The following is a 13,221-nucleotide window of genomic DNA, read 5'->3' on the forward strand; positions in this document are numbered from 1 at the left end:
ATTTGTTCTTGGCATCATTCATAAAAGATCCAGATTCCTACTTTGTATCCAAGGCTTCTAAACTTTCAATGAGGTGAAAGGCACATATTCAGATCTTGCCAACTATTTATCCTTTTTCTCTGCATTTCATCCTTAACCAGCGGTCTCTAATTTAAATATAGAAAACGAAGAACCCTTAACCCGCTCTGCAAGGGGGTTTTCGAGTTTGAATATAGAAAAACAAAACTAGAGTTGAAGTGGCTTGAGAAGAATTTGGTTGCACATTAAAGATACTTCAATTTCATTAACTTCTAGTTGAAAGCCATAGTGTAGACATAATGAAATCAATTCCACTAGTTGCCATTTGATAATTATCAACCTCTGCTACATCAACCAAATGAAACAAACCACCCTTCTGATTAAACTACAAGAACTGACATTACATAGTAAAATATCTGTCAAGACTAGAATACTACTATCTGTATATGCACTCTTCATAGGAGTAATACACATATATTGTACAACATATTCCTTCCACCCCTACCGTAAATCTCAACGTGGTGACACATAAATATATATTACCCCTACAAGTCAACAAAAGGGGTGGCATCTTATTTATAACTATAATATAAGGCATAATAAACAATAATTTGATGACCAAACAAATAATAATAAAGATCTATATGGTAGGCCCTCTCAAGCTTGGCACATACAATCAGGAGCAGGATATGTATAGAGGGATTGCTTGGGTTTGCGGAGTCTGATTTGGCCTTGTCTGTTTTGGTGCCCTTCAATTACTGATTCTTGAAACTCAGGCCAAGTGAGTGTCTTGTTCAAGAAAAGCTGGCCTAACAATGCCATGTTTGGCCTTATTGTCTTCATATTGTTGTATGTTCTGTGTCCCACCTGTCAATTTCAAGGTAGGTGTATTATTCATTAGCTGTGTGGACCACATATAGCCAGCCTAATAATGCGGCATTTATGTTCTGTGCATTGACCGTGTAAGAACTATTTACACGGCCAAATCAACAACATACCCAGTGTATGCATACCTTGCTCCTACCTCGTGGAGTGAAGCAAATCAAAGTAGTAACAGAAAGGAAAAACGATAGTGAAAAAAAAAATGACAACTAATAGGAAAGCAGTGCAGACATTCATGCAAGGAACAGTAACATAAACAAATCACTTAGGGTAAATCTCTGCCGTCTGTCCCACTTAATGTGATGCACTTGGAGTGGCGCGTTCCATTTAACGTGAAGACGTTCGAGTAGACAAAGAAAGAATGACAAAACTTTTGAAGCTAGTGATTCAAATGTCATGACATTTCTGTGGCTATAAAACCATGTCTAAGGTTTAATTGGTAAGTTCAAGATTAAAATGTTTTTATTGATTAGAAAGGTGTTAGACCAAAAAGAACTAAAAAGGCACAACAGAGAGGGAGTAATCAGGTAATTGTAACTAACTTGTGATCACAAGTTAAACTATATTCTATCAGTGTATATAACTTAAATCTACTATTAACATGTTTGAAAGAAATGACTAACAACTAATGGAGTAGATTCTAAAGGGCGGTATAGCAAGCCACAGTGAAACTAGAAGATAAAAAGATTTGAATGATTACCATTGCATTGTGCATATTTCCAGGGGAGGCGGAAACGAAAATATCACTGTGCATGCCAACATAATAATCAACTGCAGCCAATAATGAAGCCTTTCCTTTGATAAGAGCTCTTTCCTCAGAAGAAGCAAGGCTCTTTTTATCTTCCATCAGGGGAAACAAACTTCTTAAGGCTGAAACCCTGCGTTCCCCGCCATAAACCTAGAGAAAACATGAACAAGCTTCAGGACACGAAGATATTGGCTTTACTTCAAGTATTCTAGCCTTAAAGAAAGGCATATTGTTTCTATAAATGCAGAACTTCAGTGAAGACCTTATGGGAGGCAAGATATAGACGAGTGTTGTTGTCGAATCCCAAAGCTGCCAGCAGCAATCCAACTTCTTCGGGGGTCAATGGGCACCGTCCTTGACTCCTTAATTCTTCATCAGTAAATTGCGAGTTGATGACCCTTCCTCCCCAAATTACTTGCCTGTATTTAGCTAGAGCCAAATTTTCAGCCTTGCCACCACCAAAATCACAGGCTGAATGAGCAGCCATATCCTGGAGAGATAACAAGTCCAAAGGTTCTTAAATTATGTGACACTTTGGGTGGAGTAAAATTGACTAAAAAATATGAGAAATATTCATCAATAAGTAGTGTTATATTGCCTATAACAGGCAGTAAAGGAAAGCTGATCTTTTCAGGAAAGTGGATGTACTAATATTTGATCGGGAGATATTGCAGGACAGGTAGTTCAACAACAGTAAGGTGTTTTTACCTTGTCAAAGCGAAGGTGAAGAACAGCGAACTTGCCACCTCCTTGTTTGGGCTTAAGATCAGTAACCTCTCTAAGGTAGTTGTTACTAACCATGTTGTCTTCACTAGGAGGAAACCTCAGGCGAGTGATAAGGGCATCCCCGAGTTGTCTGATGTGCGGAACAAAGGCCAATGCTTGAAAGTTGACTTTACATCGTAGGTGTTGGAGGTACTTGGGCATGTTGTCAAACGTCAGCCGGTGAGAAAATGGTGCTATGGCAGCGATTCCATAACTGATCCATTCATAAAATATTAATATACAAAGCAATGTCACAAATTCCAGTAAAAGGCTGATAAGAGAATTACTATCTGCAGAAGCTAATAACTGAACGAACAGAATATGACTATATCAAGAAATAAATCAAACACATAAAATATAGTCCATGCCTAACTTAAATTTTGGTTTAAGGGAACATACAACTTAAAATGAATAGTAAAATCCTGGGCAGTGGAACTTTTGTAGAATTCCCTTAAGTTTTGAGCACTAAATCCTGCCAGTAATTTACCAATTATACATTTACTTTGTCATACGGGTGGGTTGAGAAACTGAACACAGTCTACATGACTATCATACAACTAGACCAAATTCTTCAACAAAAACAATCTTGTGACTAACCTCTGCAGTACAGGTGACACATTCTCTAAATACCAATTTGCTGAAGCATGAACTGGAGCAGTCTTGATTCTTGTAGGTCGGATAGCTACGCCATAATATTCTCGCGTGCTCCAAGAGAATTCATCAGGCAACTCTTTGACTATAGCTACGTCATCTTTCAATGCATTGATGAAGTGATCCACATCAAAGATGTCCTCGAATGAGCTGTAGCAAAGAGGACGATAACTTGTATATATACTTAAAAGTTGAAAGTAAACCAATTTTAGCACTATACTTAAGATACCTTGAATCTTGCCAAACAGGATTTACTTCCAACTGAGGGATCACAAGTGTGGCATTCAGAATTTTGGCAACGACAACTGCATCACAGATCTTTTCCAAGAAATATAGATGTCAGTAATGAAGGGTCAAACAGCTTGTTTCTATAATCAAAGGAGTTGATCATTATTCATTAATGTTGTTTCTATGAACTATCAAACAAAGGAATCATAATACGCACCCCCATCCTCTGTTGATTTAGTCCTCCATCAAGGAACACTTGAACGTATCCCTCAGATTTTTCAGGTACTGCTGCATAGTGCAAGGAACAGTAATTAGTCACTGGAAAATTAGACGGCAAGATCGCGCTGAAGCTCAATCGAGTTATTGCTTAACAGCAAGCCTTGAAACTAGATGTAAATTTTAGATGTGATCATAGACACTCACTGGAGGCAGCATCAGATTCAGAACAAGGTTTCCATCCTTGGTGTTCCAAAGGTGTCCAAAGTTGTGACACTTCTTCATTGGACTAAAGACAAAGAAGAAACCAAGCAAGACACAAACTCATGACAGGAGAACAGAAGTTAATTTAAGAGGAACAAGTGAATGTGATCAATAAGGTCTTACGCACAGTTTGGCGTTGTATAGCACTCTTCGCAAGACGTGAGTGCCTGAATTTTGGAGCATTCAAATCCTGCACATGCAAATAAGTCTATACAATCAATTTTTTCTAGACTGTTCCAGACATAATTACATAGATACACACCAAAAACACGTAATTTATTCTTTATGGACGCAAATTTACCAGATTCCTAAAGTTTGTCAAAGAGATCACAAGGAATTTCGGAATTGAAACAAAAGAATCTAAATATGTCGTTTAGTCGAACTTCTCTAGTCCTTTTAGAGTCCATGTAATTCAGACTCCGGAATAATCATGGCAACCTTGATATTTCTTTGGTTATATCCTGTTTGCTTGGCTAGCCATGTTAGGTTCTATTCAAGAAAGTTATGCAGACCCCAAGTTCAGTTACCCCTTTTCAATCCTTTTATGCAGTAGCAACTGCAACAGTAGAGACCATAGTATAACATTACATCAAGCCTTTAAGTTTGAATACTTCCAATTGACATTGAAGCCAAAACCATGGATAGGAATGATTAGTTTATTGCTTGTCGCTTGAGAAAAGAATGATTATTTCCTCTTCTTTGGGATAGGATATGCATGTGATGTTTTTCCCAGAAAATTATGATTTCCTCTCTTTGAAAGAGAAGTATAATCATCTTGCACCAAACAGAATTTTGTTATTATTATTATATTATTTTAGGGCAATAGCAACTTCTTTGACTGTGTTGATCTACCAAATATATAAAAATTTAACTGAAAAATCAGATCTTTTCAATGACATGAGAATTCTTCCATACAGACTGTACAGTCAACAGATCCAAAAACTTCCCATTCCTGAGAACCAGGCAAGTGGCGTGAAGACGGGTTTAAGACTGGAAGAAACCATTAAAGAAATGACACTTAACTAGTCCAAAGTCAACAGATCCAACTTTAGTGACTCACCAAATCCCTCCTTAAACAACACCAATCACTGCTAGATTTACAAATTATACCAAAACAATAGTTTTTTGCCAGTTTCTGCTTCACTTTTCTGCTGTCTTGATATCAAAAGATACTACAAAATCAGCAAAATCCACCTAACAAAAAAACAACTTTCTTTCCACAATGCTAGTAAACAAACCCTAATTTCCACATCCAAAAAAAATTCCACAATTGCTCATATCCACCAAAAAATCAAGACTAATGCTTACCTCCTCACATAGAAAAAGTCCACTCCCTTAAACCTACACTCACACTATCTACACTTCCATTTCTGCCAACCCTAAGATCTAAATCTTTTACCACCTTACCAACCCTTGTAAAATTAATTAATCTTTAGATGACCATTTTCATCCAAATTCCCCAAATTTCACTCTAAAACCATTTTTCACCTTAAAGATTGCATTTTTACTGTTCTTTTCCATCACCCTCTTTCTCCATCTACCTTTTCCATTCAATTCCATTAAACCACTAACAAAGAACACAAAATAGAAGAAAACAAAAAAAAAGGCTACATTGAAGAAACTTAAAGATTGCATTTTTACTGTTTTTCCATCACCCTCTTTCTCCATCTACCAACAAAGAACACAAAACAGAAGGAAACAAGAAAAGGGTACATTCAAGAAACAACAACAAGGCTAAATAACTATGTTTATAATTACACAAGACAAGCAAAATCTAAACAAAAAGATAGAAACTTACAGAAAGAATGGTGGGTGAGGCATGGCTAAAAGTAATAAAGTAAACAGTCAAAAGAACCACAAAAAGACCAGCCATAGCACCCCCTCCTCTATGATTTCCACTCATGCTGCTTCTTCTCTTCTTCTTGTTGCTGTAGTGTATTTTTGGTTTTTGGCTCAACCCCTAATGAAAATATAAAGCATATAAAGAAAAGGGTGTGCCTAAAAACTCTCAAAAACTTGAAAGAAAGGAATACAAGAAAGAAAGAAAAGCAATCTTTTTTCAAGGAAGTAAGAGAAAGAAATCAAGAATCAGTAGGAAGAGTAAAGAGGGGCCAATATCATTATGAGCCTCAGTAAAAGCATCTCACATGGGGGCACCTATCTTCTCCCTTCCATATAATATCAACACATTTACCAAAAATCAAAGCATATAATAAAACCAAAGAAGCAAACAGCAAGCTTACAGCTGCCCCTCTGAAGTGATTTTACTGCTACAAAAATTAGTTTCTGTGAAGTGTAAATGCTTTGTCTTTATCAATTATCAAGATGCAAAGGTGTTTACACCAATTACAGCCAAACAACGGATGGATTCATTGAAGTGAGAAAACATGGAAAAACAATTAAAAAGGTACATCCACCGCTATGTACGTGGCAACAATTGAGGTGGGGTATTAATCTTTTGATTTCCGTGTCCATATTCGTATTAAAGTTCAACTAATTCGCATACTAATCTGGATTTTCAGAAAAAGTGCTCCCTTTAAGTATCTTTATGTATTCCTAATTTAAAATCGAGACTTTTAATTAAGAAAAAAACAGTATCATTCATTGCACCATTACGTCCGTGGCAACAATGGAGGTGGGGTATTAGTCTTTTCTCATTTTTTTTGGTTTTCATGTCTAATATTCATATTAAAATCTAACTAATTCGTGTACTACATACTAATCTGGATCTACACTATAAAGAGTCTATTTAGAAAAAATATTTTCGTTAAAAATTTCTATATATTCACCATTCAAAATCGAGACTTCTAATCAAAAAAGGAACAATCATTCATTGCATCGCTCCTAAAGATATTCGTATCTAATATTTATATTAGAGTCCAATTAATTTGTGTACTACATACTAATTTAAATTCACACTACATAGAATTTATTTTTACATATTTAGAACTTGAAATCGACAATCTTAATTAAGAAAGAAAGCATTCAATATTTATATTAGAATCTAAATAATTTACGTATTACATGCTAGTTAAAATTCGTACTACATAAAATTTATTCAAAAAAGGTACTCTTATTAAGATTTTTTACATATTAAAAATTGAAAATCGATAATCTTAATTAAGATAAAAAGCAGTATCATCCATTGTATCGCAACTTTTGATGGATGAGTCTTTTCTTGATTAGCTTTATTGTGAATATCACAAGGATGATTACTTTATTAAAAAAATGTGCTTTTTAATGTGACTAATAATAATGGTTGCAATTTGCTATTTAGGCACCAAGCCACCGACACTTGCTCTTATACTGTTCTTTTCACATTCACAAGGAAGGTGAGTGGTGGGGTCTATTTGGTTGGGGAAGGGGTTGTTACAACTGTTATGAACGTTCGATATTTGATTCGATGTTTTCGATATTTAATTTTGATAATTAATTATCAGAAATAAATATGAAATATCAAATTTTGATGTTTGACTCAATATTATGATTTTATATGATTTATGACCAACACTAGTTCACGAGTGATTTTTATGACTTTTTTTGGAAAGATATTTAGTAAATAATATTGAGAAATTTGTAAGCTTTTTTAGATTATGATTTAAAGTTTTTTTCTTTAAAAGACTAAATAGTTTATGAGGAAATATTGATTCGTGATCTAAAATTTGATAAGTTATTATAAACATCATATGCACATTCATTATTTGATTTGTAATATTAACAATATATGAGGAGATGTTGAAATTGAATCCCTAGTTTCATTTCGACCATTAAAATTTCTCTATTATAAAGGGTGGAACGTTGTAATATATGTAGGGAAGACCTTCATAGATTGTGTACCAATAATATAAAAATCCAAAGATAGGGTCAGAAATAATTTAATTAATGGAGATACATTTTCAGAAATTGATAACGCGTAAATCCTATCAAATAAGACCAATCAATATTCAAATGTTGTCTGGAAGAATAATTTTTCAAGAATTATGTTTATATATTTTTTTATAAATGGGACAAAATCTAAATAATAACCTAAAAGGAGATATTACAAATCAATCGGAGCTTCATTTAGTCATATGCTCGAGAGATAGTTTTCCGTATACTAATAAGGAACCTGAATCGCAATTATTTTAACTATAGTCTATAATTATTCCAAATTTTAACCAAAAAAATATTTTAAATGACTTTACTTATCAAACTCAATCTCAAATTTTTTAATTAAAAATTAAAAAAAAAATACTGTCCCACTATAATTTCCCTTTTGTTTTTGAGTGTTTTGGTATTTGAGGGAATAGGATGAGGAAAGGCTTTCTGAGCCCTTTTTTCTTTGACTGTTTTTGTTGCTATTTTTTGGTGCCATTTTCCACCTTAAATAGACTCTAATTGTTTGCTCTTAGAATAAACAAGCATAAAATGAGTAAAAATAAATAATTAATTGTTTAAAATGGACCATATAATAAAATGTTTGAAACTAAAAAAAAATCGAATTTAACTTTAATATATGGTGAAAAATGCAATCAAATAAGCAATTCTTTTTATTTCTCACTCGTGTCGAACTAGATTTGAATTCGCGTTAATGAATCTCACATCCTTATAAAAGTGTCTCCGTATTATGCAGAATTTAAACTCGAAATCTCTAATTATGAAATAAAATATTATTCACTTCACTTGTTGGATAAAAATAATAGTAGTAATTTTCTTGATCTTATGGGGATTCATTCACATTAAGGAATAAAGTCTTTTTCAATAGTCCAAATCATAGAATTATTGGTTTTAATAAAATAATTCCCCACACAATTAATATGATTACTGAATTAATGGCTTTAGGTACATCCCTACAAATTGCTTTCCAATAATACAACTTAATGCAGCTTAGCTGTAGGAATTGATTCAAAAGAAGATATATACATTTGACAAAGAATATATATATTCTTTGTCAAATCGCTTAACTATGATAAGTTTAATTTATTTGACATAAAATAATTGATGTAAATTAGACTTTACAAATATATATATATATATATAAAATCTCGATTGCTACGCCAAAATGTCTCGATGGATGTGTATTTGACTTTCTTTAACGTGTGATATGTATAAATTCTTTAATGATTAATACATCAATTTGTTAATGATGCTTCTTATTTAGTAAATTATTTCATTGGTTTTGAGGTTAAATTAATGAATTTGTGACTTTTTAATTTAATTAACAAGTTGTGAGACATGAAATAAAATTTAATTTTCATTACTGATTTTAACAATTCTCAAAACAATTTGATATTTTAATAGGAGTACATTATTTATGGAAAGAAAAGTTTTTTTTCCCTTTATTAAGCTTAGAATTTTACATATTTTTACTTGTTAGTGTATAAAATATAGTCTTGCTATGTACGCAAATGTTATTGCTTCGATTGATGTGTATTTGACTTCTCTTTAACGTGTGATAGGTATAAATTCTTCTTTACTTAAATATGATTAATTAATTACAAATACATCACTTTGTACGTAATGGTTGTAATTTTATTTTATTTTATTTTGCATTTTTGCGGTTATAAAGGAATTTTCTAACTCATTCTTCTTCTTTTAATTAAAAAAAAAAGGTAGTTAGGGTTACAAAAAGTGTAGACAATCGATCAATTGAACTATTAAGATTTTTCATCTTATATTTCATTTGAAACGGGAAGGAAGTATAATTATTCAAGTACAAGAGATAAAGAAAGTGAAGTAAATACGAGTAGACGACCCAATGACCTTTAAATTTAATTGTCAAGTAGCGAAACATGAAATAAAATTCAATCCTTCGTTACATATAGGGGTATCCTTGAGTCGTGACAAACTTGGTAATCAAAGCACAATGTTTAGAATGATGTCTCATAAGCCACATCTAGTAGAGTCTTGTTCATGAGTGTGAAGCATGTCACACGAGGCTATAAGATGTTTAGGAAGTTTCACTTCTTTCATTACTCTTAAGTCGTGCCTTAGAGTTTAACTCTATAAAAGTCCCTCTCCTAATCCTTCTCTTGTGTCTTCAGGATATGAATACACGAAGGGCTAACGCTAGAAGAATGGAGGGTGGCAATGTGAATGAGGAAGCTCTTCAAGGTAATCAAGCTCCTCAAGTTAACCAAGCTCCGGTTGATCCCGTGATTGAGAATGTGACCCATGCGGAGTTTAGGTCTACTATCCAAATGTTGGCTCAAGTCGTGACAGCTCAAGCCAATAGAGAAGTGATAGCTCCGGTCAATCCTAATGTGAATTCGGCTGCTTCAAGGGTTAAGGATTTTGCTAGAATGAACCCTCCCGATCGAATTCCATGGCTCTAAAGTGGAAGAGGATCCCCAAAGGTTTATCAATGAGATTTATAAAATTCTTTCTATTATGGGGTGTCCTCGGAAGAGAAGGCGGAGTTAGCCGCCTACCAACTAAAGGATGTTGCTCAAGTATGGTATGATCTTTGGAAAAGGGGAAGACCCTTATCTAGTAATAACATTCTTTCAAATAGTTCTATTTTTGTTATTTCTTTATCCCAATTACACATGATTTTTCTATGTAATCTCAATTATATGTAATTTTCCTTTTTCAACTAAACATTTTTTTTTGGTAAAAGATTTTTCTTTTTTCCAATTATTATTATATATATAGAAGATTTTGGTAATAATTATGAGAAGACATGTGAATTGTGATGCTTTGCTTTCAACAAAAGGAGAGGAGATTCTATATTAATCCAATGTACCATATGTATAAATCATCTATATATCAAAAGATAATAATATTATAGACGGAGTCGAGATTTTTTAGTTTATAAAATTTTGGAATATAATTATTTTTTGCTTACTGAATTTTGAATATGTTAATGATTTCTTTTAGCACAAATAAGCATTATCGAAACGATATCTCTTGATCTAATAACTTATTTTTAATAAAAAATAAGTGAATTTATCAACCTAATGATAAATTTACTTATCTCACACCGTTCTTCTAGTCATGCTATTTTCTCTTTACTTTTTATATTCCCATACATAATATTGAAGTACAATACTAAAATTACGAAATATTTAAGCTAAAATTATCGAGTTCTATCGAGCCAAATGAATTAAGGACTGCCCAATGCATGCGGAAAATAAGACAAGCCTCACATTTACCTGACATTTTGATTCTTCTTTCATCGAGTAGTTAATTTGTTTTACTCTTTTGTTTAAGGATCATATCATTAATTAAACAATTAAAAGGATAATTATACTATTGAATAAAAATGAAAAAGATTAAAGAATACTTAGCAATTTGTTAATATATGTTCACCTAATCATCTACATATATTTTTAAAATTCTCTTTTGTACAGCATGTTAACTTTTTACTAATTTTTTAATGGACTTCATTTTGTCATTTTGATGAAGTGAAAACAAAAGGAGAAACCAATAGGAATTAGACAAAGAAGATTATTTAAATAGTTGTATACCACGTGGCAGCTTCTTATACTGTCAGTAATTCAGCCAACCACTAAAATGTCTAGAGATTAATTTCAAAATAAAATATTTATTAAGAATTGATAATAATATTTATGTAATAAGTAGAGAACTAGTGATCATGCTATATATAATGTCATTTCATAATCAATTGATTTTATGGTTTGATGAAATAGTACGAGAACAAAAAACATGCTTATGATATTAGAGCATTACACTAATCTAAGTTGGATATTTGAATATTTAATAGTAATGGACTTTGACTAATTCGTTTAAAAAGTGTTTTTAACATATTATGTTTGAACAATTTTTTTTCAAAAAATGCAGCGATAAGAGTCTTTAAGATATTTAAAAATAGATCAATCGAAAGATAGTAATTTCATATTTTCCTAAGCAAGGACGGATAAATGACGCTTCTTTCGAGCAAAGTTTACCAATTCTACCCTCCATTCTTTTATGCTTGGTGGAGCTATTCCCAGACAACATGAGATCTGAGTAAGAATCCTTATTTGACATGCTTTTTTCCTTCTTCTTTTTTCAAATCTAAAAAGCTCTTCTTATTTAGAATAAATCATCGATTCATTAGATAAAAAGATAAAATCCCCATTATTGAAGTATCAAATTACGAAAAGAATATCATAATATGTTCTTCTATGGAAAAATTGTATGAAATAGCAAATTATTAATTTAAAATAAATGTTATAACCACAATTTCATTCGTCTCTGAATCTCGCTCGCCACACTCCCTGAATCTCGCTTGTCACTCTCGCTTTATACAAACTCAAATGTATAAATTGTGTTTGTGTTTGTATAAAGCAAGAGAGAATTGTATATTCAAATATAAATATATATCTCTTCGCCTTATACACTTATAATTATATAAATACAATTTTTTCCCTGCTCGGTTTTCTTTTGACTTTCTCTCTTTCTCGCTTTATACAAACCCAAATTATATTATTTTGTATAATTTGTGTTTGTATAAAGCGAGAAAGAGATTTGATATACAAATACAACTGTTTTAACTCGATTCAGTTGTATACGAATTCAAATTTTATGCAGATATACAAACACAAAGAACATATACATATTTCATAGACACAGACACCCGATTTATACAAATCGCTGCGATATATACAAATCAGATGCATGTGATTTTATACAATCAGATGTTGCATGCAATTTTATACAAATCTAATGCTCCATAGCAAATGCGCAAATAACAAAACGATAGCAATAGAACGTTAATATGATTTTTATATTTGCTAAACCTAAAATTCACTCTTTTTTTATTAGTCAAATTAATACTAAGAGACAATATGATAAATATAATCTTTGAACAAGAATATTTTTATCTTTTGAAAGAACTAATTTTCTGCCTATGCTTCTCGAAAGAAGTAGAAATATATAGTTTCTCCTCAACAAATAAAAAAATAAAAATCACTTGCAACTCAAAATACATTTTATTTTTTGATCAAAATACCTCAAATCTCAAAAAAAAAAAGGAAAAAAATAAATACTTGTAGCCTCCTAGTGCTACACTTAATAGAGGCAGCCAAAACCGAATTATAATTTATAGGTGGGTTAATCTACTAATACTAAGCTTAATTATGCATAAAGATTGTTTCTTTAAGTACCCATTTCAATTTCTTGGATTTTAACATTACAATTTTGAGCTTTTTTTTGTTCTTCAATGGCTGTATTTTTATCAGGTTTAAGGCATTTGTATCTCATTTTTTACAATTGGATTGTCTTTTTTGGATGGTAAGTAGAATACCCTTTTGGATTTCTTGTTTGTTTTGCACATTTTTTGTGTTTTTTTGTTGTTGTTGTTGTTGTTGTTGTTGGGGTGTGTGATGGATTTTGGGTTTTTGGTGTTTAGGTTTCTAGTGTTTTATTTTGGTGTGAAAACTTTGAAAGAATTTGGGTATGAATATGTCTATGATGCTGTGGAAAAGCCTCTGCTTTTTGCTCAAACTGCTGCTTTTTTTGAGGTA

The 13,221-nt window shown here is 32.1% G+C and overlaps 1 protein-coding gene across 3 annotated transcripts; it reads right to left on the minus strand.

Annotated features, from left to right (window-relative positions):
- Nucleotides 1–318: 318 nt before the first annotated feature.
- On the minus strand, nucleotides 319–6,145 carry LOC102604866 (uncharacterized protein At1g04910). Of its 3 annotated transcripts, none has more exons than XM_015311240.1 (11): nucleotides 6,016–6,145; nucleotides 5,571–5,732; nucleotides 3,900–3,962; nucleotides 3,716–3,797; nucleotides 3,510–3,580; nucleotides 3,294–3,382; nucleotides 3,011–3,214; nucleotides 2,357–2,627; nucleotides 1,911–2,138; nucleotides 1,601–1,798; nucleotides 319–885 (listed from the first exon to the last, which is right to left on the minus strand). In XM_015311240.1, the coding sequence occupies exons 2-11, from the start codon at nucleotides 5,673–5,675 to the stop codon at nucleotides 676–678; spliced, it is 1,521 nt and encodes a 506-aa protein (XP_015166726.1). In that variant the 5' UTR covers nucleotides 5,676–5,732; nucleotides 6,016–6,145; the 3' UTR covers nucleotides 319–675. The 3 variants fall into 3 exon arrangements, with proteins under 3 accessions (XP_015166726.1, XP_015166727.1, XP_006353173.1); XM_015311241.1 differs by lacking the exon at nucleotides 6,016–6,145 and adding an exon at nucleotides 5,920–5,999; XM_006353111.2 differs by having other exon boundaries at nucleotides 3,510–3,577; nucleotides 5,571–6,145.
- Nucleotides 6,146–13,221: the final 7,076 nt, after the last annotated feature.

The sequence above is a fragment of the Solanum tuberosum genome, unplaced genomic scaffold (genome assembly GCF_000226075.1).
Source record: "Solanum tuberosum cultivar DM 1-3 516 R44 unplaced genomic scaffold, SolTub_3.0 scf00152, whole genome shotgun sequence".
Classification (NCBI taxonomy): domain Eukaryota; kingdom Viridiplantae; phylum Streptophyta; class Magnoliopsida; order Solanales; family Solanaceae; genus Solanum; species Solanum tuberosum.

Bases quoted from the DNA above. Each gene is read 5' to 3' on its own strand.
- LOC102604866 (XM_015311240.1), bottom strand. From the start codon at position 5,675: ATGAGTGGAAATCATAGAGGAGGGGGTGCTATGGCTGGTCTTTTTGTG. The intron at 3,798-3,899 runs GTGCGTAAGACC...CTTTGTCTTTAG, and splicing joins GTGCTATACAACGCCAAACT to TCCAATGAAGAAGTGTCACA. The intron at 3,215-3,293 runs GTATCTTAAGTA...TCTTTGCTACAG, and splicing joins CCTGTTTGGCAAGATTCAAG to CTCATTCGAGGACATCTTTG.